The sequence below is a fragment of the Dermacentor silvarum genome, chromosome 1 (genome assembly GCF_013339745.2).
Source record: "Dermacentor silvarum isolate Dsil-2018 chromosome 1, BIME_Dsil_1.4, whole genome shotgun sequence".
In the NCBI taxonomy this organism is placed as follows: domain Eukaryota; kingdom Metazoa; phylum Arthropoda; class Arachnida; order Ixodida; family Ixodidae; genus Dermacentor; species Dermacentor silvarum.
The window spans coordinates 182955283-182981698 of record NC_051154.1 but is presented as its reverse complement, the minus strand read 5'-3'; the positions used below and the strand labels follow the sequence as shown (position 1 = coordinate 182981698).

The 26416-nt window shown below is 45.3% G+C and overlaps 1 protein-coding gene across 16 annotated transcripts in view; it reads left to right on the top strand.

The window, feature by feature from the left end:
* LOC119436503 (probable E3 ubiquitin-protein ligase HERC4) overlaps window positions 1-26009 on the top strand; it is a 335733-nt gene extending 309724 nt beyond the window's left edge. For all 16 annotated transcript variants that reach the window (XM_049658143.1, XM_049658141.1, XM_049658148.1 and 13 more), the window contains 4 exons: window positions 3818-3892; window positions 5118-5220; window positions 16036-16088; window positions 24881-26009. In XM_049658143.1, the coding sequence (XP_049514100.1) occupies window positions 3818-3892; window positions 5118-5220; window positions 16036-16088; window positions 24881-25036 (387 nt within the window). In that variant the 3' untranslated portion in view covers window positions 25037-26009. The remainder of the gene's footprint in view (window positions 1-3817; window positions 3893-5117; window positions 5221-16035; window positions 16089-24880) is intronic.
* The last annotated feature ends 407 nt before the right edge of the window (window positions 26010-26416 follow it).

Genomic DNA, 26416 nt, shown 5'->3' with positions numbered 1-26416 from the left:
ATCATCCAAAGCAAGCTCCAACACATAAGAAAACAGGCTTACTTGGTGACAAACTCGCTAGCAAAGCTTCCTGTGGCATCGAGTGATACTGCTCCTCATAACACGTGCGTTATGCACGTGTTATGCATAATGCACGTTATGTTCAGTTCAGTTTCTGTTGAAGTGATAGACTTCATGACCGGTAGCCGCCTTCGCTCGCTCCTGCCACACTTGCTCACGCCAGCATTTCGACAGCGAGTGTCCACGGTCATCGAGTGTGATGTGTTCATGTTTGCTTTTGCGCGCTGACACCATGCTTGTTAATTCAGTTAGTAAGCGAATGTTTCCAAGTTTATACGGCTGATAGAACTACTATCCTACCTTTTATGGCTGTTTACCAATTTGCTAACGCAAATGTTTTGCCTTTGGGCGAAACTGCGTCTTTTATTGAGCAACGTTAAAATAGCGTGTCAGTTTTCGCTGAACTTTCTTTTTATTTTTCAAAGTCCGTAAACAAGTTCTTTCGAAAATTAAAAAACGAGGCCAAGAATTCCGAAACAAAGGAACACCGTAGAGCAGCATGACACAATGAGCGATACGACTGGCAGACGAGGGCAGGCGCTTCGCTACACCACGTGACCGCATGAAGATCTCGCCTGAAAAGCCAACCAAAACAAGCGCGAGCGAAACCTGATGGGAGCAGACGATACTACGAGTGCAAAAATAGCGGTCGGGCGGGTCTGCACGACACCAGTTTCGCGCGCTTACGTCACTGAAGGGGCAGCTCTCATTGGTTTGCTTCGTTCGCGGCTTGTTTGTTGCCAGGGCATGCAGCAATTTAAATCGGTCTGGGACCGATCCTCCTATGGCATGAAAAACCTGCTTCGCGGTAGCTTTTGTGGCGCGTGTTTTGCCGCCGCTGGCACGCAGTGCGCGTTTTTCCTCTAGTGTCGCTGGCTCTTAACATGTTGTTCTTGGGTTGTTGGAATCTAATTTAATCTAGTAAACTTGAACATAAAGCTACGAGTTTCAGAAATACCAGTTTGCAATCATATCATCCAATTTCAGGTGAAAACGTGATCATATGAACCGCATGAAAATACATTGCTTCTATAGGGCGCTGGCCAGGAAACAAAAAAACAAAAACAAAGAAATACATATCATTCCGAAAAACATATTGCACAAAATTGTATCAACGAGATTCCACTGTATAGGTCTATATTGTGTGCTTCCAATTCTTGCAGGATACTGGAGCATATCACACACAAGCATACACACTATAGAATAACTTGAATCCAGTAACATTCTCTCTAATACTGAACATGGCTTCTGTTATGGTTTCAGCGCAGTAACACAACTAGTGGAATTTTCAAACTGCATTTCTAGCAGTCTTGATATTGGCAAACAAATAGATGTACTGTTTTTTCGACTTTTCAAAAGCCTTCAAATCATTATTCACAGTAAAAGCTACTAATATGTAAACTAAACACCATTTTAAATAGTCTTGACTAATTTATAAATTTTTGCCCTTATTTAGTTTCATCTGCTGCAGAGGTAACTTCAAACATCCTGCAGGGCTCCGTTCTCGAACTTTTCTTATCTTTGATCTTCATGAATGACCTACCCATAATATCATGTCAAGAGTTCGTCTTTATGCAGACGATTGTGTCTTATAAGGAATCTTTTACCAGGTTCTGTACGTGGTGCACGAGTTGGCAGATACATACTAACTTCCCAAAAACTGTCCTGTAATTTACGAACAGCCATGTTGCTTCGCTTCATGAGTATACATTGAAAAACGCAGTAGTTCCCCGAGCATTTCAGTACAAGTACCTAGGGGGTCGTCTTCATGCACAACATGCAATGGTCTGAGCAGATTGATGACAGCAAAAGCACTAAAAAATGTTTGGTTACTGAAGATGAATTTTATCCAAAAATCTGAAGAACACGAAATTGCTAATCTATAAATCACTTATACATCCTTAGACTATATTTGTATTTCTCTTATACACTTTATGCATCTAAAGCCCATGTAAGCAGTGTGACATTCACAAATCCTGAAGAAAGGAAAGCAGTTTCATTTGTCATTGTTATGATCAGGATTTTTCACTGTCATCCTCTCTGATTTCCTTGAATTTGCCCCTAGTGTGCAGTAGGTAGCACATTGAATCTATGAAACTGTTGCATTCCATTATTCACTTATCTTGTCTATTTGCTTATGCTTACCTCGCAACTGCCAGTGCTTTTTCAACTGGAAGATAACCCAGGCTCAATCTCAAGCCATCTTTTGTGCACACTAGCAAGTTCAAACACACTTCAAGTTTAATCAGTGCGAAAAGACGGCGACATGCTGTGAACATACACACAGGATGAGTCTTGTGTGTGTGTGTGTGTGTTTCTTGTTGTTGCCGTCTTTTCGTGCTGTATAAACTTATTGTGCCAACTTGCCCAAACAGAAGTACTTCAAACACATTTTTTTCCTGTATTGTCCAATACTCACAATGAACACAATGCCCAGTTCTTTCTATGAACTGCCACTGTTGGATTTTTCAAGCGAAGCTTGTATGTGTTAGCCTGCGCCGGCGATGTAACGCTAAAGAAAACCAGCTGCTCTCGGAGCTGCTCGAGCGTCGTCTTCGTCCGCAGCTGGCTCGTTCGCTTATGCTTGTGCTTGGCACGCGCTCATGCCACTGCTTCCGCGATCGTCGTCGTTGTCTGCTTCCACACCTGGCTGCGTTGCCTCTAATCATTCCAGCGTAGAAGTTCACTTCTCTTCTGTCGTCGTAATGGGAGGCCGCGTTTACGGGGGTATGAGCCATTGCTTAAGGGGGTATGAGCTATTCATTGTCTTACGTAATGGACAGAATTAGTTTTGAAGCAATTTAATTTCGAGGAATTGCAAGTGGCAATGGCGGGCGAATGCTGCTAACCACGCCACCAAGCTAACTCGAGACATCGAACCCAAGCGACAACGGCGGACTGTGGGCATACCATAACGTCAGTGATGTCGTTCTCTCCATCGCAGCCGAACGTGTGTGTAACGTTATAATTGAGAAATACTTTAATGAACCCTCAGTATTAACCTAGTGATAAACACCAGGGCCGCACGTTTCAGCTTCGCTTGTTAACCATCTTCACGGAGTGGAAGTCTTCCGCAGCTTGCTCGTTGGCGCCCCTCGGTTTGCGTTCGTGCTCGTGCCACAAACGAGCCAACACAAGCTTCGCTTGCACCCATCTTCTCAGTAGAGGAAGGGCGGCCAATTTTTTCTAGGCACTTCGGTGAGAAATTTGTTCCTCACTATAATGTACCGACTCATGTTAACTTTACTGTTCTGTTTATCTTTTATTTTGTATTTGTATTTCTCTTATACATTTACCCACTCCTGCAACTCAGAAACAATAAAAATTGATTGATTGATTGATCGATCCCTGAATAGGGCTGCAGTCTTTGAAAATAAGTAAATAAATAGAGAGCAAGTGCTGGAAAGAATGGTCAACAAAATATCATGTGTGTTTGAGTACTACCTGCACCTCGTAATGCTACAGATCATAATGATGAAAACATGCATTTTACAAGGTGGCATGCCCTTGACGTCTGTGGAATAATAGCAGTAGAACTTGCTTATGGCTGTTTTAGGCTCGAACCGCACGACCGCATGCGTGTGGCAGGCGGGCGGTGCGACATGCCGTTCAAACGTAATTTGGCCTTCAGAGTAAGACACATTGAAAACCATTCAATCATCTTTGTCATGATAGTGTTTGAAAGTTCTGCATTATTGCTAGTAGTATGGATTGTTGGCACATGTTCTCATGTGCATTTTTCTCTATTTCCATCCAGGACTTGTTTCACGCTCAGGAACTGATGGTCTTGGTGGTTGGTAGTGAAAATTACAACTGGAATGAACTTGAAAAGGTATGATGACGTACAACTGTGATATATTCATATACAGTGTAGACCGCTTACAACGTAAGTCTCCGTAGTCGCGAATATCTGCACTATAAGCGGTACCGCACTATAACGAAAATAACGATTTTCAAGCCCTGCACGTATGCAGAACATGTAGACCAAGCATGTAGACACGCTTTGTACTATCGCGCCAACATCACGATTACGTTTTCGCCCGTGAGCTGGCGAAAACATAATCGCGATGTAGCCGGTGCTTTTCAAGCTCGACAGCTTTGCACCGAGTCAAAGCGAAACAACGGTTGGCTGCAACCGCTACGGAAAAAACCGTGACCGCTATCGACGCGATTATGAACGCCGACTTTGCGATGCTGAAGGCACGCGCCCGATGCACGCACTGAGTCTGGACGAATTAACTACCATTCACTGCAACAACTGCAGTCGAAATTGTGGTCGCTATCTATGCGATCATCGATGGTGACTGCGCAGTTTTTTAGGCACGTGGCCAACGCGCATACCGAGTAAAAACGAAACTATATACTGTTCGCCGCAACCGCTGCGGAGAAAACCGCGGTCATTATCGACGCAATCGTGGATGACGACTACGCAGTTACGAAAGCCCACGACCAATGCGGTGTTATGCGCGGCAGTAAACGCAAGAATACAGGCTTTAAAAACACAAATAGGCTCGAAGCGTTCCGGCATTGCTGTCATTCACGTACGATTTCAACTGATGGCTGTGGCGATGCAGACTCCGCCGCTTCGTTTCGGTTGGACGCTAGCGCCGTTCTTGCTTTTTTGCATCGCACATTTGCGGCTCTCCTCGCTCACCGAGCTCTGAAAGTAGCCCGAATTAACCAATGTGCAGCCAAATAAGTCCGAATTAACGAGAGTTTGATTGCATTGAAAATGTATACGCTGCCGCCCTTGTCAGTGAGATTTTCCCGCGGAAGCCGCATTATAACCAGTATTTCATCTCACGCTGCTGCACTGTAAGCGGTATACGTATATATGGAGTTCTATGGGAGGGTAAACGGGAGTCGGAAAAGGCCGCATTGTAGCCAGTTCTGCACTATAAACGGTTACGTTATAAGTGGTCTATACTGTATCAAGATATTTCATATATCAGGTAGCCATGTCAGAATTCCATGTCCGGTAGCACATGTTAGACATTGAAGTGTGATAGATACAAAAATGTGCATGGAATTTTCTCTCTCTCTCCCTTTGCTTCAAGAATGCTGAATACAAAGATGAGTTTCACAAGAACCATCCAACTGTGAGAATGTTCTGGCGAGTCTTTCATAGCCTTGACTATGAGGAGAAGAAGAAGTTTCTGCGTAAGTCTTTTTAGTTGCACGAGGCTTTTTTTTATTTCTGTGCACTTGACTGGGTTCAAACTATATACATATGTGCAGTCGAACCTCGATATAGTGAACACAGATATAAAAATATTTGGAAAGCATGTTTAGTGCCAGCAGACAGGGACAGAAAGGGAGACGACACCACAATGCGCTAACTTTCAACATAGTCCGGAAGACTAACCTCGCGAATGGTTCTGACGCCACAAGGTCTTGTTGGTCTCTTCTTGGTGATGCTGGCGTGTAGGCTGTAGGCAAGGTCCTCTGCCACAGGAATTCTGGGCCGCTGTTGATGATCGTTAGTAACTTGCTCCACTTCCTGCCGGCACCTTGTGATCTCCCTGGAGCTTCTAGAGCTGCCCTAAGTAAACCTTTAACCACCCACTCTTGCCTTTGCCACTCACTTCTCATAATCTTTAGGACTCTGATACCATGGCCGACTGTAGGGGCAAAGACACCAAACAACCGCAGGACTTCATTGGGTAGATTCTTGCAGCGGATGTAAAAGGAAAGTGACCGAGCTTGGCAATTGGCATAGATCAGGAGGGGAGCCACTGATTATGGATTTATCGATGAACACAGAAAAGAGCCCGATGTACTAGAAATAAATTTTAGCATTGCCGTTTATTGGGTGGGTTGGTGTTGGTTGACTTGGATAGCATGTTTAGCGCCGGCGGAGAGGGACAGAAAGGGAAACGGACAGAAAGGGAGACTTCCCCGTCTTCCTTTCTGTCCCTGTCCACTGGCGCTAAACATGCTATCCAAGTCAGTTTACCAACACGGCCAACAAACGGCAATGCTAAACAAATTATAGGATATGAGGAAGTAAATAAAAAATCTGGTTGGGTATGTTTTAATTCCTTTCTCCTGCTATAATGAAATCAAAAATCCGGGATCTGACACGATATTGGTTGTAGCGTAGCAAATTTTTGTTTGCATGTGCCTCAAAATAGATATTCTGGTAGTAAAGATGTGAAATTCAGTTGCCGATCGATTTTTCAGACAACTTATTTTTTGGACATCCGCGATGATTTGGACTTCCCTGAGGCACCGCCACCCATAACAATAATGTATAACAGCAATAACTGAAATTTCTGTTGCTGCACAATGTTTGAGGCATAAACTGCATGCGCGAAGCTGCAAGCATGGCAGCCATCAGCGAAGTTTCCGCCATCTTGACTAGGCACGAAACTGCAACATTGATTGTCAACTCCTGATAAAGCGGCACCGATTAGACCTATGTGGCCTAAGCAGTGTGGCAGGGGGAGCAGCTGGCGACAAGCCATCGCACGAAGCTAGCCGTCAATGTGTTCACATTCCGTAGACCATATCTGCAATCGAGCATGAGATCAGACACACAAGCTAGACTGAGGGCCATAGTAGCAGAGTACACGGATTGGCATTCACGGATCCACGTGTCCAAAAAGAGTGTAGGTGGCGGCAGTATGGCTTTGTTGGACAGTAGTTGGACAATCAACGTACCAATCTAATGTGATAACACCGATCATGCGATTGGACCTTCATGGTGGTGCAGAGCTTGTGTATGTACAGTTAAACGTCGATACAACGAAGTCAGCAAAATCTGTGATTTGCTTCGTTATATCGAAATGTCATTGTATTGAAATTCGACCTTTTATGCAAATAAGTGCAGTCGCGGATCGATTTCCTTACACGGAAAGAGGCCGTAAAATTTTCCGAATTATCGGGCTATCGAATAAAGCAAATTTGAATGAGAAAACAGTTAATTTTGTTGAATTTGGAAGTCGACAACGAATGATACGGTTTCATGCCACGTTGACGATATCCTCACATTGGCAGTACGAGTTAAGCGAAGCCAGCCACACTTTCGCATACGTCCACTCCACCCCTGCAGCTGACAGCGTCGCCCGCACTGTGACGACGCTATCATGAAAAGCGCTGACAGCGGGGAGCGAATGCTTCATCTGCTTCTCCCTTCTCGCTTCAATGGGTTTCTGAAACTAGATTACGCAACCTCCAATACTAAACGCACGGGAAGACAGCTTACATGATGCCACACCGTCTCGGCATGTCCACTCTTTGCACATGCGGCAGACTACCTCAAAACAGTGCGTCCGGGCTGCGCTGTGTGTATGCACTCAGCCGCGCTTACAGCCATGCGCAGCCACAGCCAAGACACGCACCAACTTACCCCCCACTCCCCTCTCACTAGCACTTGATCGCGTTACCGCAAGCTCGCTCCCTTTGCTCACACAGGAAGGCGGCACTCGTGAAGCAACCATCTTTCTTGTCTCACCCTCGCACGCTTTAAATTGCACCTGAAGGAAATAGTTTGAAGCGCAAATACACCGACACAAAAGAGCACACGAGACACAGACGAGCGCAAACTACCAACAAGGTTTATTGACCACCACACATGTTTATACTATGTTCCCATTACCGCTGCACATGCGCACAGTGTCTTCTAAGAAAGGACAGCTCTTTATCAGAGAGGTGTACAGAAGGAGTGCTGATACAAGCTGAGCCTAATGAAGATATCTTTTCAGCTTCCATTATCTCACGGGTGAGCCTATGGTCACTTCTGCTGACAACAGCACACTTTTCAAAAAGAGGTCTACATTGACAGGAACTGCAGTGCATCGCCAACCAACCGTCACGTGCCGTTTTCTTTACGTTTAGCGCATGTTCCTTCAAACGTTCATTTAAACATCTCCCCGTCTGCCCTATGTATTGCTTGCCACATGTTAGCAGGATACTGTAGTATAAACACGTGTGGTGGTCAATAAACCTTGTTGGTAGTTTGCGCTCGTCTGTGTCTCGTGTGCTCTTTTGTGTCGGTGTATTTGCGCTTCAAACTATTTCCGATGTACAACCAACAGGCCCAAATCGCTACAGTTGCACCTGAAGCACACAGTGCGCGTGGCGTGAAAGGATCTTGTCACACTGACATTATACGGAACAAATTGACGCTGCACCACTTAAGCAGTCACTCTTGTCACACACACGGCGTGAAATTTGAGAGGTGCGTTCGCAAGCAGCCGCTTGTAATTAAATCATTTGACCATCTGCATCCGTGGAAGTCTCCATTTATTGTCTCGTTTTCATTTGCGGTGGCAGCAAAATTTAGTCACCGTATTTACTCGATTCTAACACGCCCTCAATTGTAACGCGCACCCATTTTCCGTGACCGAAAAAAAAAAACGAATTCCTTTACAGTACCGCACACCTCATGCTTTCATACAGAAATATAACTTTCTCTCATTTGGAAAAACAAAGATTTAACCCCGATGCACTAAAGTTACGATGAATAAAAAAGTCGCAGTTTCGCCTGAAAGGTGAAGCATCGATTGCGATAGCAATTTAGACTACAGCTATACGAAGGATAGCAGTTTTATCAGCCGTATATATAAACTTGCAAACATTCGCATGCTAACTAAATTAACAAGCGCGGTGTCAGGCACGCACAAGCAAACATGAACACATCTCGCTCATTGACCGTGGTAACTTGAAGGTCAAAACGCTGGAGTGACTAAGTGCGGCGAGCGAATTGATCTTCATGCTAGCATGCCTAAAACTGCGCGGCGTGGCGGGCTCTCCCCGTCGCAGATCGCTTTCACGATAGGGCCAAGGCGATCTTATCGCCGAAGTAGATCATCACAGAATACGGCCTACTCCGATCCACTGAAAGCCCTTCCGCATTGCTTTGCTGGTGAAAATCCTCTCCTCCTGTTTGCGTCTGTCCCGCACGCAAGTTTTGGATTCTCCGAACACCCGTGATGCGGCCCGATTTCCATCCATCTCCACACACATAATCACTTTCCTTTTAAATGCAGCATCATGATGAACTTGGCACTTTATGCTGATAGAGCAAACGCAGAAAACGAGAAGACAGACGGTAGACTAATGCCTAAGCACACGGAGGAAGCTACGGCAGCTAGGCTCGAAGCGCGTACGAGGTGGCCATTTTGAAATGCCGATGGCGATATGGTAACGCAGATTTAGAGTCGTACTTGATTCTAATGCGCACGCAATTTTGGACCTGTTATATCAGAAAAAAAGTGTGTGTTAGATTCGGGTAAATACGGTATATTGAAATCATGTATAAACACACTCCGCTATATTTAGGTTTACATACATGGTATTCTATGGAAAAGAGGTTATGAAAAGTTAAATACTTCGTTTTATCGAAAATTTCGTTACAGTAAAGGTTGTTATATCGAGGTTTAATTGTAATTTATTGATGTTCCCGTGCTTGTATAGGCACGGCAAGATGCCAACAAGCCATCAAAATCTGCAGGAGATCCTTTGCTGGCCCACTAGAGGCACTCCGCTTGTGTTTCTGAGGCATAGACCTGATCGCGATTGTTTTTGCCAATACAATGAAGATATTCTTGTGGTTGATGCAGCATCGTTATACAGTCGATCCTGAATATATCGAACTGAAAGGGGATAGCAAAATAGTTAGATATATCGACAATTCGAACTATAAAATATGCCTATCTGAAGTTTATCTGAAATCTCCGCACATCTTGGACGTTTTCCCGAGATAGTGAAAAGCGAGGAACTTACCGATCTGCTTCTTCAAGGCCGCACCAAACATACAGAAGTTGACTTGTTTTCTCACAAACATTGCAAAACGCTTGCGTGCACAATTATCTTCGCAACATTAACACAAATTGTGCATGTGGTGTCTGGTGGTTTTGTTCAATTCAAACTGTAATGTAAAAATCCGTCCAAGTGTAGGTTGTGGTTGGATTCGTTTTGGCAGCTCTTGGAGTCCTAAAATGCTGTTTGCAGAAAGCCTTTGTCTACAAGAAGGCAAACCCAGTGGTGCAGCATTTCCAGTCCGACATCACATGCCTGCAGCCACTCAGACTAAAGATCGGATATCCTCTACGTTTTCTTATGGAATGCGTATCGAACTGGGAGGCCTTTTGCATTCTTGAAGCAGAGTGGTGATCTGCTCTTGCCGATAGCGAACGGCCGCAGTTAGCACAAGCCATCCATATTCGCAGCGAGCAAAACTGAGAGCACCCTGCTCATTTTTCCTTCTTGGCATGTACTGCCCATCAGGTTCAGTTTCTTCTTTCACAGAATCTGCCAAAAGAGTGCCGTTTCAAATTTGTCGCCATTAAATATTTTTGATGATGCGAGAAGTAATCGCCTCTCCATTAGGAGAAGCACACTTGCAGGGGCACTGTGCGGCGAGCCATTCAATATATCGAATGTGAACAGGAGTTCGATGAACGTGTAGTACCTCACTATACTTTTCCATGGGATTTTTAGGGGGATTTTACGACTGTTTGATATAAACAATAATTTGATATATCTGAGTTTGATATATCTGGGATCAATTGTAAAGAGGTTCGACTGCGTATGTATATGCATGTATGTGTGTGCATGTGTGTGTTGTATCATACAGGGCAGCATCATTATGCCCAAATTAGTCCACGCAGACACCAGGGCCCCAGGACTCGTTCGCTAGAATGCATTTATCTCTGAGTAAATTGGGACAAACAGCCACCAAGTATGCCAAGCTGACTTGATCTATTTCTGGGCTAGCTTTATCGAGTCCCTATACATGGCTTGCACTGACGTCACTTCCGCCAACGCTGGGTTAGGTTTCCGCCATATCAGAGCACCACCATATGGCACCACGCTGTTAGTTGTATGCGAAAGGCACTGTTTTGCAATGGCTATTTGCGCAGCTGTTGGGTGTTGCAACCGCAGTAAAAGCAGCACGAGGAAGGAGTCGGCGAACACGAACCTTTTTCGGCTTCCGAAGGTTGTGGAATGGCAAGACGAACAAACGAAAGCACTTAGCTCGAAGCGGCGCAGCCTGTGGCTTGCGCGTATCAAGCGTGCTGATCTCAAGGGCGATCTCCCAAACATTCGAGTGTGCGGCGCCCACTTCGTAACAGTAAGCCTGTGCATTATTACATAATGCACACTTAACGCTGCACTAGAATCACATTTGTTTGCATTTGTAGGGAGACCATCCAAGCTCTGTGAAGAAACGAACCCGGACTGGGCGCCAACGCTTTTGCTAGGCTACAAAGCAAATAATGAAGGCACTGCGCGTTACGAGCGTGCTGCAAGGCGACGGTTTAAACGAACGACTTCCGAGTTCGACGCGGTGACCGCTGCACCGGCAAGAGCTTTTGGAGTTGGCGCAACGCCACCTGAAAACCGCTACGACGGCGGTGATGACGACCGCACATATGCAGACAGCCCCTTGAAAACTGTTGAAATCAAAACATACATGATGTAAACAATGCAGAAATATTGATCCAAATAAAGCATGGAAAGTACGCACATCATTCACCTAGCCACAAAACACTCGCGCAAGCTGCATATCCTGTTTGAAAATTTTCAGACCCTAGCACATAAACTCCGCTTTTGCGTGATTGCTAAATGAACAGTATCAGTTCGTTTCTTCTCTGCACCAAGCTCCAATCTTGCGTGTCTCCTGCATGCACCACTGACTGACCAGGGAATGCCTCTGAATGTTATAAACAAAATGCGGCATGGAAAACGGGGGTTGCAGCCTACCTCTCCTAGTAGGAGCACCTTTTCTCCTTACAGCCGCTTCGCCGACAGTGTTTTCACCCAACCGCTTGTGAAGTAGTTGTGGGATTGAAGCGATTTATAAGCCTTCATTTCCTCCAGTGTCGCGAAGCTTGAAGAGAAAACTAGGTAGTTTACAATGTCTCCGTGCGAGACCTAGGGGAAAGCGCTAACGTCCATCGTCGTATCCGCACCCGGTCGCAACGTGTACGGGTCCACATCGTCGCACAGTTTCACTTTTTCTTGATATCATGCACGCGCCCACCCGATCAGTCCTGTGTAATATGCCTCGTTAAATGCAGGCCTACTGTAAACGGGTGATATTTCTCGCGAGGAGCGGTGAAATCCTCTTATAAAACACAGTGAGACCGCAACATAAGCGCACGCGATCAGATGCGAAGGCGGCGTGGCGCGGGCACAACGGCGCGGGCGGACGTGACGTCACGTGCAAGCCATGTATATATTCCTTCAATGCCACAAAACATGGGAATGTACCTCAAACCTGTTCAGTGCTAAAAATTGCAACTGATGATTAACAAAAGGAGCTAATGCATGTTTCCAAACCAAGTGAAGAAAAATGTAGTGTTGTTGCCAACATGATATAAAGGGCCCAGAACGGTGTGGTTGTCACATTCGAATCAGGCGTTCCGTAGGGGGAAATCTCAGAAACACAACCCTAAGGCCACCGAACATTGATATGTCCTATTAATTCTCTTCCTACCGCACCCATTGGGCATCGTTAGCCTGATATCGATGGTTTGAAACGCAGCTTTCAAGACCTTCCGCACCACTCACGGAGATACTGCGCTATCAGACGTGACGGAGGAGAGCTATATTTTTGTTTTCTAAGCAGTTCGCTTTTTCCCGACCAGGTGGTGATTTTTGAACACGCTCTGAAGTTTCGTGATCATCAAAGTAGAAAGCTAAAATGGCTGCCCGCTATCGATAGTTTAAAACACCGCTTTCTATACCTTCCGCGCCACTCAAGGACACACTGCATCATTGTACGTGAAGAAGGAGAGCTATATTTTTATATCTAAGCAGTTCGCTTTTTTCCTGCCAGGCTGGGATTCTTGCTCGGAATTTTACGGTACAGGTAATTGGAGATCTTTGAACTGTCAGTGACGCTGCAGTGTTGCAGTGGTTGCTTAATTTTGTTTAGGATCCTTTTGTTGTAAGCTAGCCTGCACCGTGTTTTCATCCACACATGTCCAGTTATACTATTTTCTTTTAATGTGAAGCATTCCCTAGCTCATCCCAGGTAATTTGCAGTAGGCAGATAGGTATGTGGGCGGGTGGGTTCCTTTTTTTTCGTCATTTCAAGCCTCTTCAATAAAAAAGAATTTAGGTGCCCAATGCTGCCTGGTTCTGCAAAAAGATATTTGCCGACTTGCACCAAACTTTATTTTGAGTGCCATCTTTCGACAAAACAGTGGAAATAGTGACATAATGTGATCGTAACGAAAATTCTCCGGCTGGCGTGCTGTCAGGCAGCAAGCTCTTATGGGAAGTTTGCTGCTAATACAGTGGAACCTCGTTGATATGATTCTGCGCAATATGTTTTTCGGGATGATACGTTTTTCTTTTGTTTCCCGGCCAGCGCCCCATTGGAGCAATGTATTTTCATGCGGTTGATACAACCGCGATTTCACATGAAATTGGATGATACGACTGCACACTGGTATTTCTGAAACTTGTTGCTTTATATTCAAGTGTACTAAATTAAATTACATTCCAACGACCCAAGAACAATGTGTTAAGGGCCGGTGACACTAGCGGAAAAATGCGCGCTGTGCGCCGGTGGCGGCAAAACGTGCGCCACAAAAGCTGCCGCGAAGCAGGTTTTTCATGCGGTGGGAGGGATCGGTCCTGGCCCGATTTAAATTGCCGTGCGCCCCGGCGGCAAACAGCTGCGAGCGAAGCAGACCAATGAGAACTGCCCCCTTCAGTGATGTACGCGCGGGCACGGCCGATCTGGAGACGTGCGCTCGCTCTTTTAAAGAAGGAAGGGAGCGTGCGCCTCCAGACCGGCCATGGCGCGGAAAACGGGTGTCATGCAGACCTGCCTGACTGCTATATTCTCGCACTCGTAGTATCGTCTGCTTGCGTCAGCTATTGCTCGTGCTTGTTGTGGTTGGCTTTTCAGGCGAGATGTTCATGCGGTCACATGGCTGAATGAAATGCCTGCCCTCGTCCGCCAGTCGTATCGCTCGTTGTGTATCGCTCGTTGTGTCAGGCTGCTCTATAGTGTTCCTTTGTTTCGGGATTCTTGTCCTCATGGTGCCGTCACCTTCGTAGCTATGTCAAGGTACTTGTTAGCTTTCAAAAGAACTTGTTTACGGACTTTTAAAAAAACGAAGTTTAGCGAAAACTGAAAAGCTGTTTTAAAGTTGCTCAATATAAGTGTGTTGGCTGCGGTTCGTGTGGTGTCGTGATGCTGCTCCGCATAACATGCGTGTTATGCGGAGCAGTATCACTCGACGCCACAGGAAGTTTTTCTAGCAAGTTCGTCACCAAGTAAGCCTGTTTTCTTACGTTTTGGGGCTTGCTTTGGATGGTAAAATTTTTTGATGATACATTTTATTTTCTGTTTCCCGTGAAGATCGTATGAACGAGGTTCCACAGTATACAGTTAAACCTTAATATAACAAACTTCATTATAGTGAACGAAATTCTTGATATAATGAAGTATTTAACTTTTTATAACTTCTTTTCCATAGAACACCATGTATTTAGAATCTCAATATAACAAAGTGTGTTCATACACGATTTCAATACAGCGAAATTTCACTGCCACCGCGAAGGAATACAAAGACATTAAATGAAAACTTCCAACTAGAACACTTCGCTCTCGTGTGCAGAATACAGTCATGGCCCGCTAGTAGTAAAATTTATCACAAGCTCTTGAATAAAAAATGGCGGTTGCGCTTGCAGTTTCGAAATTACAGGTGACTGGAAGCGGGCTCCATTTTAAAAGAGCTTCAGTGCAGATAATTTTTGAACAGTTTTAAGGTCGAGTCTGTATATAAGAAACTACTGATATAATGACCACTTTTCGCAGAACTGTCAAGTCCATTATAAATGGGTGCGACTATATTTACAGCAGGAATGTTTATTTCGGTATAGTAATTATGTACAATGCCTGTATTGCAAGACATAACTATCAGGGACAGAGGATCAGTTTTATACACAAGATTACTAATTGTCATTAAAGAAATCCTAGTGAATTGCCTCTCAACATATTTTGAGCCTGGTTGCAAATAATCTTTCCAAGAATGAATAGATGCTGCATGACCAGCTTTCCAAAATTGTTAAGTAAATGGTTGCCTAAAAAAGATCAGAAGTTGTGGAAAAAGAGAAAGGAAAGTTGCTGAAGGACTTGTGTACCGTGAACACATGTAAATGGGCCCGTTGCAAGGAAAACACTGGTTCTATCACAAAAGAGAAAACTGCTAAATAGCTAGACTTCCAGAAACTCTAAATGAACAGGTAACCAAAATTTGCAGTTCTCATGCAGGCTTCCGCCGTGAAACAGGAAACAAAGCTTGCATTACCCATTTTGGATCTGCATTGCTTCGAAAACTTTTGTCATCATTTACCTTCTGATAATTTGTGACACTTTGTTTAGCAGGCAGAGAACAGTAGCAGGACTTTAACAGTAGGTGGTTGCAAAATATTTGGTCAGTTCTTAGTATCTAAAAATACCAAATAGTAAGTGCGTAATATTCTATTCATATTCGAAACTTCAAATATTCACACATCTCTAGCCCAAATGTTTGGACTTTTTTACGGTACGTTCTGTGCCCTAAATTCAGTCGGCTGCTGTTTATTATGGCCCAGCCCCACCTTATGGCATGGCAGCATTTATGCATGTGTATTGTTGTTGTATTTTTCTTCTTATATGAATGGCATAATTTTTAACAGCACTCGCAGTGTGGCAGAGGTTTTCATATCAGTTATTGTTTTGCATCTTCAGTATGGTTTTGTTTAGTATGACTGTTGCTGCTCATAAGAAGTGTTTAGCTTCTTGTGTGGGAGCTGGAACATAGTTTATTTTTGGCGTTTCGTTGTTTCATCATGCTTTCCTTAGAACATTGAAATTTTGTGGATTGGAGGGGGAAACTTTCACCAAAATATTCAGGGACGATGAGAGACATGTTAAAACACAATAAATTTAAGTACCTATGGTGAGGACACCCTGGCTGCAAACACAGCACATTGTGCTTTTCTTGTTCTCTTTTATTCCAGTTTTCCTGACAGGATCAGACAGAATTCCCATCCTTGGAATGAGCGAGATCAAGGTAACTTACTTTTCTCTATCATGCTTTTGAAGGCTTACCATATATAGCTACTACAAAAGTAATTGGTACGTGCACATGCATGCACACAGACAAAATAGCACTATTGTAATTCTTCCTTTCTACTATATGTGCATGTGACAATATTTAATGATGCATTTGAGCCTTCTACAAACACATGCACACAAGCGCTTGTACATAGAAAGCAGCAGTAGTAATGTATGAATACCATGTTTTATTGTCATGTATGAATATTTGGTCTCTTTGAGTGTGAACACAAGAGTGCATTGCAGTCGTTACTTTTGAGGGCAACCAAGCAATATATGTCTCCAGAATCTAATTTGTCTATTTGACAAAATCAGCCTTCTTTGATGCACCCCATTGTGGTTGATCCTGTGCAATGTTGCATTTTGTCTGTTACGATGTGTATTTTCTACTAAACTCTGTTGGCCTGATCAATCTGCCATAGTGTCTCAGTTGCTGATATACCCTAATGATGAGCATGAGGTTATTGGTTTGATTCCCGTACACTGCAGCTGCATTCTGACGGGGGTCAAATGCAAAAAACACTGGTGTCCTGATAATTTAGCGCACGTTAAAAATACCAGGTAGTCGAAGTTAGTTCATAGCTAGCTCTTACAACAGTGTCTGTCATAGGAGCTACCTAAACTAGCCTGGCCAGTTGCTGGCATCGGTGTACGTATGCCGCGACCTGCGCTACGCCGCCGTTGATGCTACCCCTTCCATGGCACGCAGGACTATGCCACTATCGATCTGAATTTTGGGGGTGCGACACCATGGTGGCGAGCGTCTATGTGTGCCTGGGCCGGCTGTGGTACTCGTGATAATCTATGCGCACTAGCGACACAAAGCACGGCATGGCTGGTAGTCTGCAGGGATTTTAACGCAAACCGTCAAGCTTGGGGCGACCGTCACTAGGACCAGCGAGAAGGAAAATAAAAAATAAAAAAAAGCCCGCTGCCCGGATGCGCCCACGACATCCTAGACGTAGTGCAAGTGCTCGGTTTGTTTCTGAATGTCTGTGAGCCGATGTTCAGGCGCTGTGGCTCTGTCAAGCTATCCTTCCCGCTGATATCGGAGGGGTTGACATCGGGTGATGAACTGAGAGCAGCCGGTGAGGTTTTGACCACGACCCCACCCACACTTGCCCTACCACACAAGAGCGACGAGCCAGGACGTACGTGGTTTACCACTAGGAGGTCAGGGCGTGAACTTCTGACTAAGGTGGGGACCTACTGCTGAGGGATTGTGCAGACCAAGCCATGCAGCCGTGTACCGCTCAGCATCAGACCTCAAGCTGCTTAATTTGCGAGCGAACCTACTCCGCAATAGTCTTGCCGGTGAAAAACAAAAGCTTGCTCGCCGAACTCGCTGTTCACACGAGTAAGCTTAGCAGTACTAGCAGTAGAGTTTTGTTGGCGCCGTGGACAGGTAACGGACCGCGTCTCCAGCTAGCAGAAATCAGGGCAAAAAAGCTTGGCACATGAGATGACAAATCAGCTGCAGTGTTTAACACGAGCAAACCTAAATCAATATAGGGTGGTATTCTTCCAATCTATATTTTCATTCATTTGGCAGAAGGATATCAAAATTTCGCACCGAAACCACAGCGCCTGTCCTTCAGCATGTTGTCATGGTCTTCGATGTGTGTTCTTCTTTTTGGACTGCTTTAGCGTAGTAAAGGTTTACAAAACTTGCAACGGTTAATGTTTGGTTTCTTTTGAATGAAGTGTGGATGGGTTTTTTCTTCTTTTTTTTACCTTAAGCAACTACACCCAAACAAACGCTGTCAAAGTCCATCACATCATGAGAGATGGTGCGGGAACTTCAGGTTGGCATCGCCACCCATAATTTTGTTTTTGTGTCTTTATAGTCGTGCCTTGGCATGCCTTTATTCAAGGTAAAAGGGCCCTTTTTTGCTGTCGCAAAAGCGTAATTTGCTCATACATCTTACAGGGCAGGGCCCCTCACCAGGCCTCACAGCAAATTTTGGTTATACAATGGAAGCTGTTACGTGCCCTCTAAAGAACGTTCTACTGCAAGAATTTTTCAAATTAGTTCATTAGTAGCAGAGAGAAATATTTGAAGTGGTGCGAACCCATTATTTCAGGAGGCGAGCGCCACTGATATCCACTTGCCCCGTCCAGGCAACACCTCCTAGACCTGTCTTCTAGAAGTAGTTGGTCTAGCCTCCGCAAGCAAAATTCCCTCCCTGCATTCTCCCATCAGGAGGATCGCGTGACGAATACATCACGAGCCCCGCCTTCTTTCTTTATTGTGATAGCAATTATATAGACACTCTAGGCGAATTTCTGCTGTCGCCGTGAGCTTCTGTCCAAGGGCTATAAGTCCAAGGGCTATAACACCGTCGCCACGCACCCTATGCTGTATGTGTGAGTGAAAGCATGTGAGGGGAGCCGACAATCACGGCTCAATCTTGCCTGCGTGAAAGCGAGGAAAATGGGCAGTAAGTTGCGAGACACCCAGGGGAGGGGCGGCGTCCTGCTGCGGCTGCATGTGGCGGCTGCATGCAGTTGCGCGGCCGTATCACAAGAGCGATCTGCATTAGGGGTACAGTCTAGGTGCGTCGGCGGCTCGTACCTTTGTGCGTGCTCTGTGTTCTCGGCGCTTAGTTTGCGTTGAAGCGATAGGCACGAAGTTCACTTCGCCCGCTGCTGCTGCTGCACTACCTCACGCCAGCATTTTGACAGCGAGTGTCCGCGGTCATCGAGTGGGATGTGTTCATGTTTGCTGTGCACGCTGACACTATTCTTGTTAATTTAGTTTACAAGTGAATGTGTGCACATCAATGCGATGCCGTGCACTACAGCAACAGCCCGCATGTCAAGTACTAGGGCACAAGTCGATGCGGCCGATAAAAGTACTATCCTTACTTCGTATGGCTCTCTGCTAATTTGCTATCGCAATCGATGCTTTGCCTTTCGGGCAAAACTGCGACTCTGTTTCTTTGTTTTCTCTTGCGTTTTTGATGAGTGGCGCACTTCCGGTGATGGTCTTGCGTGTGAGCCGTTGCGTTTGTCTCGTTTTGCACACCTGATCAGTGCCACAATCGCGAGCAATCAGGCAGGCGTGAGAGGATGAAAGAGCATGATCGTGGCGCTGGGACATGGTAGAAAATGACAGTTTCGTTCTCTGCGCGCACGACTGCACGACGTGGGAACAAGCAGACAAAATGGAAGTACAACTCTCTTGCTACGGTACGAAGTAAAACAAAAAAGCATGTATACATTTGGTTTGTATGTTTTATTATTTCTCAACTTTAATTCGTCTGTTGAAGCAACAGATTAAACAACTGATGTTGCTGTAATTAATTCTCGAAGTCACGTGTCACCATGAGCGACGTCAGAGCCATGGTCACAGCACTGCCATGTACGTAGGCGCAATATATGTTGACTCTCCGGCTGGGAGCGCTGCACCTGCAAGAGGAAGGGCAAACTGCGTTTGGGCTGAAATTTAACTCATACCGTGGCGCGTGGGGATGCAATACTTAGCAGACACGATCATTAGTGCTCATTGTATGCACTGCGCTTGTCAGCTCAAAATGGCCAGACCTGATGAGGGGTCCTTTAAAGAGGAAGCTGTTCCTCCGGGCCAACTCCGATTTCCCTATTCAAATACATGTAAAATACAGAAATGCTTTGATGAAACAACCACTGAATCATATTGCATGAACTGTGTTGCACTTGAGAGAGAATGTTAAAATCAGTCACTCTAGACAGCACAATTTTGATTTAAGGCTTCAATGAAAAAGCGAATAGAAAACTGGCCAGCTAAAAATAAATGGAAGCACAAAGTTTACAAATCCATAACTCTGCACCAAAAACATATCGATGTTCTGTAAACCGCAGCTGTTAGAACATCTAATGCAGACAAATTAGATACACGAATTTACAGCTTACGTGGAATTGTTAGTGTTTACAAGTGGTTTTGCAAAAGTTCACTGGCAAATTAGTGCTATACTTGAGAGTGGTGTATAATACTACATCAATTTTGTCCACTTCAGATGCATTATTAGGTACAGTTGTGATATTGTTTTTTATTCGTGAATTAGAGTTGTAAACATGATGCTTTAGGGGTTTTTGTTTTTTAATTTTGTAAATTTTAACAATTTTCGTTTAAAAATTGACAGCTTAAATAAAAAAAATCTGCTTCCTACAGTCACTAGACCTTAACCTTTTCTTTTAAATGCAACAGATCTTATAAGGTTTGGTGCAGTTCTTGCTGGGAAAAATTATTTCCCCCGGGGTGCCTCAAGGGAGCGTTCTATCGCCCATGCTCTTCACCCAGTCGATGTCTGCTCTACCTGACCATCTGCCTTGTGGTGTACACCTATGATCAAAACTATGCGGACTATGGTTTCTGTGAAACTCGGACTGGCAACCTGAAATTGATGAATGCACTGCAGTGTTTGCAATGCAAAGTCTGAACTGCAGTCTTCAATTTAGGGTTATATGCTGTTGTGACCAGGGGTCCAAAGATTTCTGGAATCCATTCAGCATGGAGGAGTAAGGGAACAGGGGGCTGGGCCCGATATCCAAGACGTTTAAACACACGTTTTTAGTACATTATGTACAAGCGTTTTGCAAGGATTACGGAAGTTCAGACGTTCATGATCAAGTTCCAGCTGCTGATCTTTTAGCCAGCGTCCATATCCCTTTTTTAACACCTCTGTCGTCGTGGTCCTGTCACCTTCCCCCAATCCGGCTTCAGGAGACCGATGACCTCATGTCCCACCAATCCGGAGGGGGGTAGCCTTCTCCCTCCGAAGAGAGATTTATCCCAAACACACGCACATCACTGTGCACGAACAGGGAAAGGGGGAAGCACACTGACCCTGTCTCCCATGCACCACGTGGCAGTTTGGACGGATCACAGGTGATGTGAAGGAATGTCCCCTCCTGGCAGAGCCACTCCTGGTTGAACCCCTCAACGGAGGAGCCCAACTGTTGGCTATAAGTCCCCACGGTCGGGGATGGCTCGGACGGGGTCGATGGTATCCAGGAAGGTTTTTTTTTTTTTTTTTTTTTCGCAGAACCCCTGGTCCGCATGCTTTTAATCATCGGTATACTGGTCTGGCCCGATTTACATCGTTAGCCACACGGACAATGTTGTCCTGCGCTGCCTCATCGTCTGCCTAGTGGTGAATGTTGTTTTACACAGGCAGTGTTGCCCTTTGATGCCTGTGCCCTTAGGCGTGGCGGCACTCAATGCGGTGTAGTCTCGTCTGCTCCTCATGGGACTCAAGCCCTTGGCACAAAAGGTAGCCGTGGTGCTGGTCCAGCCTTGTGCCATGAGAGGTGTCGATTCAGAATTTTACATCTGGAGGGCAGTCAACCAGCGTGACATGATGAACCTGTTGGTAGTTGATAGTGACCTAGATGAATAGTGTTTATAGGAATGAATAGGGACAGAAAAGGACAAAAGAAGCGCGTCAGTACAAAATATATTACTATAGTAGTCACGGCTAGGTGGCGTGAGCCGCCGCCCAATTTAAATGGTTCAGCCTTATCCAACCATTGCATGCATGTGTGCACATGCACACATGCATGCAATGCAGGTGGTGGTGCTGCGGACTCGCGAGGCAGGGTGCAAACTCAAGCCTTGCAGGCAAGGCTATTCGTAGCACACAGCAGCAGGTGTTATGTGCTATCGCTTGCCACGCTGAAGAAAACGGTGCGTATGCAGCTCGAAATGATGCACTGTCGTGCTTTTCGGGCATGCTTTGGCTTTCCAATCGCAATCCACACCATGGTTGCCGCCTTCCTCTGCCACTTCACTCGCTTTTGCCGGTAATGTGAACGTACCCTGCTACGTTAATGGGGCAAGCTCACGATGAAACTTGCACTGGCCACTTATAATGCGCTATGCAATAGCATTTATGCCCACAGCTGGGGCACAGCCACCCAATGTTCGCACATAAATTGTGGGCATCCATGCGAAGCACTAAGCAGCTCAGTGCATAGTCGAAGAACACATGCATGCTGTTGCACCTGAGGAGCTCGAAGAGCACCTCCACGTGTACATGGACGGCTCTGTTTCCAGAGGACTAAGCTTGGCCACAAGCGCAGCCGCAGTCTCAGCGCCGCATTGCACCAAATGTGGTTGGCTCCCAGAGCTCGGGCTGCGCCTGCTGCTACACATTAATTGCCGTCGAAATGCGTGCTGCTAGCACGCTCGTGGGCCGCGTCAACACCACCTAAATTACACCACCTAGGTGGTGGTGGCCGTACTCGCTATGCGCAATAAATGTTGCCTATCCTGTCGCCTTTGCAAGGTACGCAAGATCGCAGATCTTTTAGTGAGAGGGGTCAGTCTGCGTTTTCATTGGCTGACCGGGAACCGCTGCATGGTGGCCAGCGAGGAGGCTGATCGACTGGCTGACGCAGCACCCTGTCGTATGCTATTCAATGCATCGTGCCAGCGGGCGATGCTCGAGCTACCATCTGTGCGCGTGTGATCACCCTTCGCCTAGATGCCTACTTTCCTGCTGGGAAACCGCCACTTTCCGTTAGCAGACACTGGCTCCCACAATTGCAGCGCACCGTGCTGCTGCATCTTCGCACAGGTTACACATGGGTGTTGGCTCGTCGCCACAAACATGGTTTTGCATCTTCAAGCTCGTGCCCGACTGCGGAGAGGAGACATTCCATCATCTCTTTCTTAGGTTCACACACACACCGTGGCGCGGCGCACAGAGGTCCTTTACACTTTCAGCACTCTGGGGATCGCAGCGGCCATAGTGACTGTGCTTCTATTCCCCGGGGACGCAGCATTCATCGGCGGCGTTGGGATTTATCAGCGCCTCACATTCTACGATGCACGACCGCATGCGAAGTCCGCCAGTACATCAAGAGGACCGTCAGGCTGGGGACAAACTTTTTTTCTCTCTCTATCTCTCCTTTCTCTATCTACTTTCGTGACATTTTTCGTATTTTAATATGCATTCGACCTCGTTCTCTGTTCTCATCTTTGTCTGCGCAAAAGTGCAGGTGCCCGCAGAGCAGCGAGACATATATGACGCTTATTGCAACACCCTTTTCTCTACTCCTGCCATCGTGATTCGTTCTTCTTTTTGATGGGGGAATAAACATGCAATCCTCCTGTGTTCACACTCAGTAGAGCTCAAAGTGTGTATCTTTGTATTGCTTAGGTTGGTCTTCCACTTGGAGCTTCTTACAATTGGAGGAGCATTGCTTACATTGTTGCGCAGTCGAATGTTGATCATGAGGCTATGCAAAGTAAAGAACTGGGTAGTAAGTTTCTAAAAACAAATCTCTGTTGTATTGGCGAATTCGGTGATTATGCCTCGACACTGAGAAGATCGTCACACTTTGGCAAATATCTTGGCGGAAAGCTCTGAAACGTTGTCATAGAGCTCTGAAAGGTCATGGGTGGGTTATTTCGACTAAAAGCAACACTAGTTATACACAAGGTGTGCTCCCATTGTAAAGGCAAACCAAGCTTGCATATGACAGTCTGTTTACGGTCGCCGACAGACTTTTTGTGCGCCTCATTCTTCGGACTTCCGCACCATAGAACTTGGTCTTCTCCATTGAACTAATGTATAACGGCAATTTAAATTTCGGATGCCGTCCTGTGTCTTGCTCGATTTTTCTAGCTTGATATGCGCTTGAAGTCGCAAGCGTGGCGGCTATGAACAAATCTGCTCCCATTTAGTTGTTCCCCATATCCACGGCTTTGTTGGCGAGGTGATTTGTTAGCATTTAGCCACTGGTAAGAAATATTCGTCGACTTCGTAACTTTGGTCGCCAACGAAACAGCTCTGGTAAGGCCTAGAGACCTAGTCACTGTGGTTGTTATGAACATTCACGGGCAGCAAACAATCATGCAAACCTTGCCATCAATATGTTGATACCACTAGTCATGATCGGCAATCGGACCTGCAATCAGGCACACGGGCTAGACTGGCGGTATATAGAAGCGGTGTTTGGGTCCGCGGGTACCCAGCTGTGGCAGCTACCACGAGCTCCTGCTGAGATTGTTTGTGCGCTTGCTGAATGGAACAGTGGAAACTCTCATGCGGACTCAAGCCTTTGAACTGAATTCACGGAACATAATTTAAACTATACCATCGTTGCGCAGCCAAAGTCGCATGCGACATCGTGACGAATTGACTGCATTTGCGCAGTGACTGACATTGCATTGCTGAGCTCAAGATCGCGGGCTCGATCCTGGCCGCATTCCAATCGGGTGGAATATAAAAACACCTGTCTACTTAATCGGCTCACATTAAAAAGTCCCGGGCGGTCCAGATTAATCCTGAGATCTGGATCCACTACACCAGGCCTCATAATTGGATTGTGGTCTTGGAACATAAAACACCAGAATTTATTATGATTTTTTTAATCGTGACGACATACGATGCACATCGGGCTTAGAGTCCCTACATAGGCTCCCCAGTAGCCTATGGAGGGTCTCTATTCGGGCTGCTTGACAGGCGAACACGAAACACCCCCATGGCTTTGACTATCATGAAATTGATTACTTCACTGAAGCAAAAGTCTTTTTATACAATAATGCCTTTTTTTTTTTTTTTCTTGAAAGGTTTTTATGGCTGCTGAGCTATCGGGGCATTTTGCGCGGGCACCTGTGTGTCCGAAAAGTTAGTTTTCTTTTGCACAAAATGCAGTGTATCGCAGAAAAGTCGGCTCACAGTAAAATGCTACATCATGTTGTTAAATTTTGCATGGAGGGAACAGTTGTTGAGGAAGTACTCTGCATTGTTGTTGCAGGTTGTCTTGCAACCAATGAAGGTGGATGACAGTCACCTACCTGTGGCCCACACATGCTTCAACTTACTTGATCTTCCAATGTATTCAAGCGAAGTGGTAATGCGGGAAAAGCTGCGGCTAGCCATCCAGAACGCCCAGGGCTTCGGCCTTGTATAGCCTTCTTGTCTATATCTAATATTTGAGTTGTCAGCACACACATGAAACACTTGAAATGTGCTAGAGCATTTTTTTTTTTTTCACTTGCATCCATGGGAAATGGGTGAATAAAGCAGATATCTGAGCATCACAAGTGAACTTAGCAGCAGCTAATTTACTGGATATGTCTAGCTTCAGCACACAGAGCAGTCATATGCCACAGGCCCATAGGGAGTCATAAGCACTTGCGTACAGAAAGCACTAGAAGTTGCAATACATGTCAGTGAAGATCTTGCTGTAGAATGCAGTACAGCTAAGCTTACTTGATTTTAAAATTTAGCCCTTGTCACTGTCATCATAAAAGTACACTTATCATTGCTTAAGATATAAATGGCAGTGGCACATTGCTTGTTAAATGCCGAATTTAGTGATATATTTTAATACAACCTATCTAAACATTCTGAACACATTTTGTTCACTGTCAAGTGGCTACATTGAAATGTATTGATAGCAGCACGTGTGTACGTACTTCTGCATTGAGCTGCCCATAGGCATTGAAGCCTCGAGCTCTTTTGTTGCACTGTGAAAGAGTTTACAAACGCCGGTGTCAATAATGCACAGAAAAAAGCCCAAAGAACTTGATTTTATACACTTGGTCTTATGGGCTTATAGTCCACTCTGCTATGATTGGCTTGCAAATAGGTTATTTTCAATTACTTTCATTTTTTACGCTGTTTTTACTGGCATGCATCATCCATTTTAATTTATTTGGGTATGCATGAATAACTGTTTTGCTTATCTGATGCTCCATGTATTCTTTATGAACCACGTGTTTTGCATAAATGTTGCGTTTGATCAAAGTCTGAAAATAAGGACATAAGGTTTTTGACTTCGTTAGAGAGTGGCTGTTTGCATGTGTGTTGCACAAGTGGTATGTTTGTATAACTTTGTTGTGTTTGATGCAAGGTTTGGAAAATAAAGACTTTTTCTCTAATTTTGTGGGCAGAGATATTTGTTTCTTTGTACGTAAAAAGCTGTCTGTCAGATGCATGAGTTGGAGTGAGCTTCAGAGCCACTTTCTCCATTTTGGGCTGCTACTGAGAAAGCTGGCTCTTGTTTTTAGGAGCAGACTCAGGATAACTGCCACTAGCTTATTGCAAGATGCGCTCTCTGCGTGTTCCGAATTTGATCTTTCTCCCTTAGGTCTGCTCAAAAGCCTTCCTATCGCTGGGGCTTCTGTAGCTTTAGTACACAGCTTACCCCGAAGAAGGTAGGTTCCCATGGTCCAGGCATGGCACAGAAATGTCTCCACTGCTCTAATAGTCAACACCACCCATCGCGCCTCAAGCACATATAATTTTTCGTGCATTGTACAGTGCAATTGATTTGTATATTCAGGAT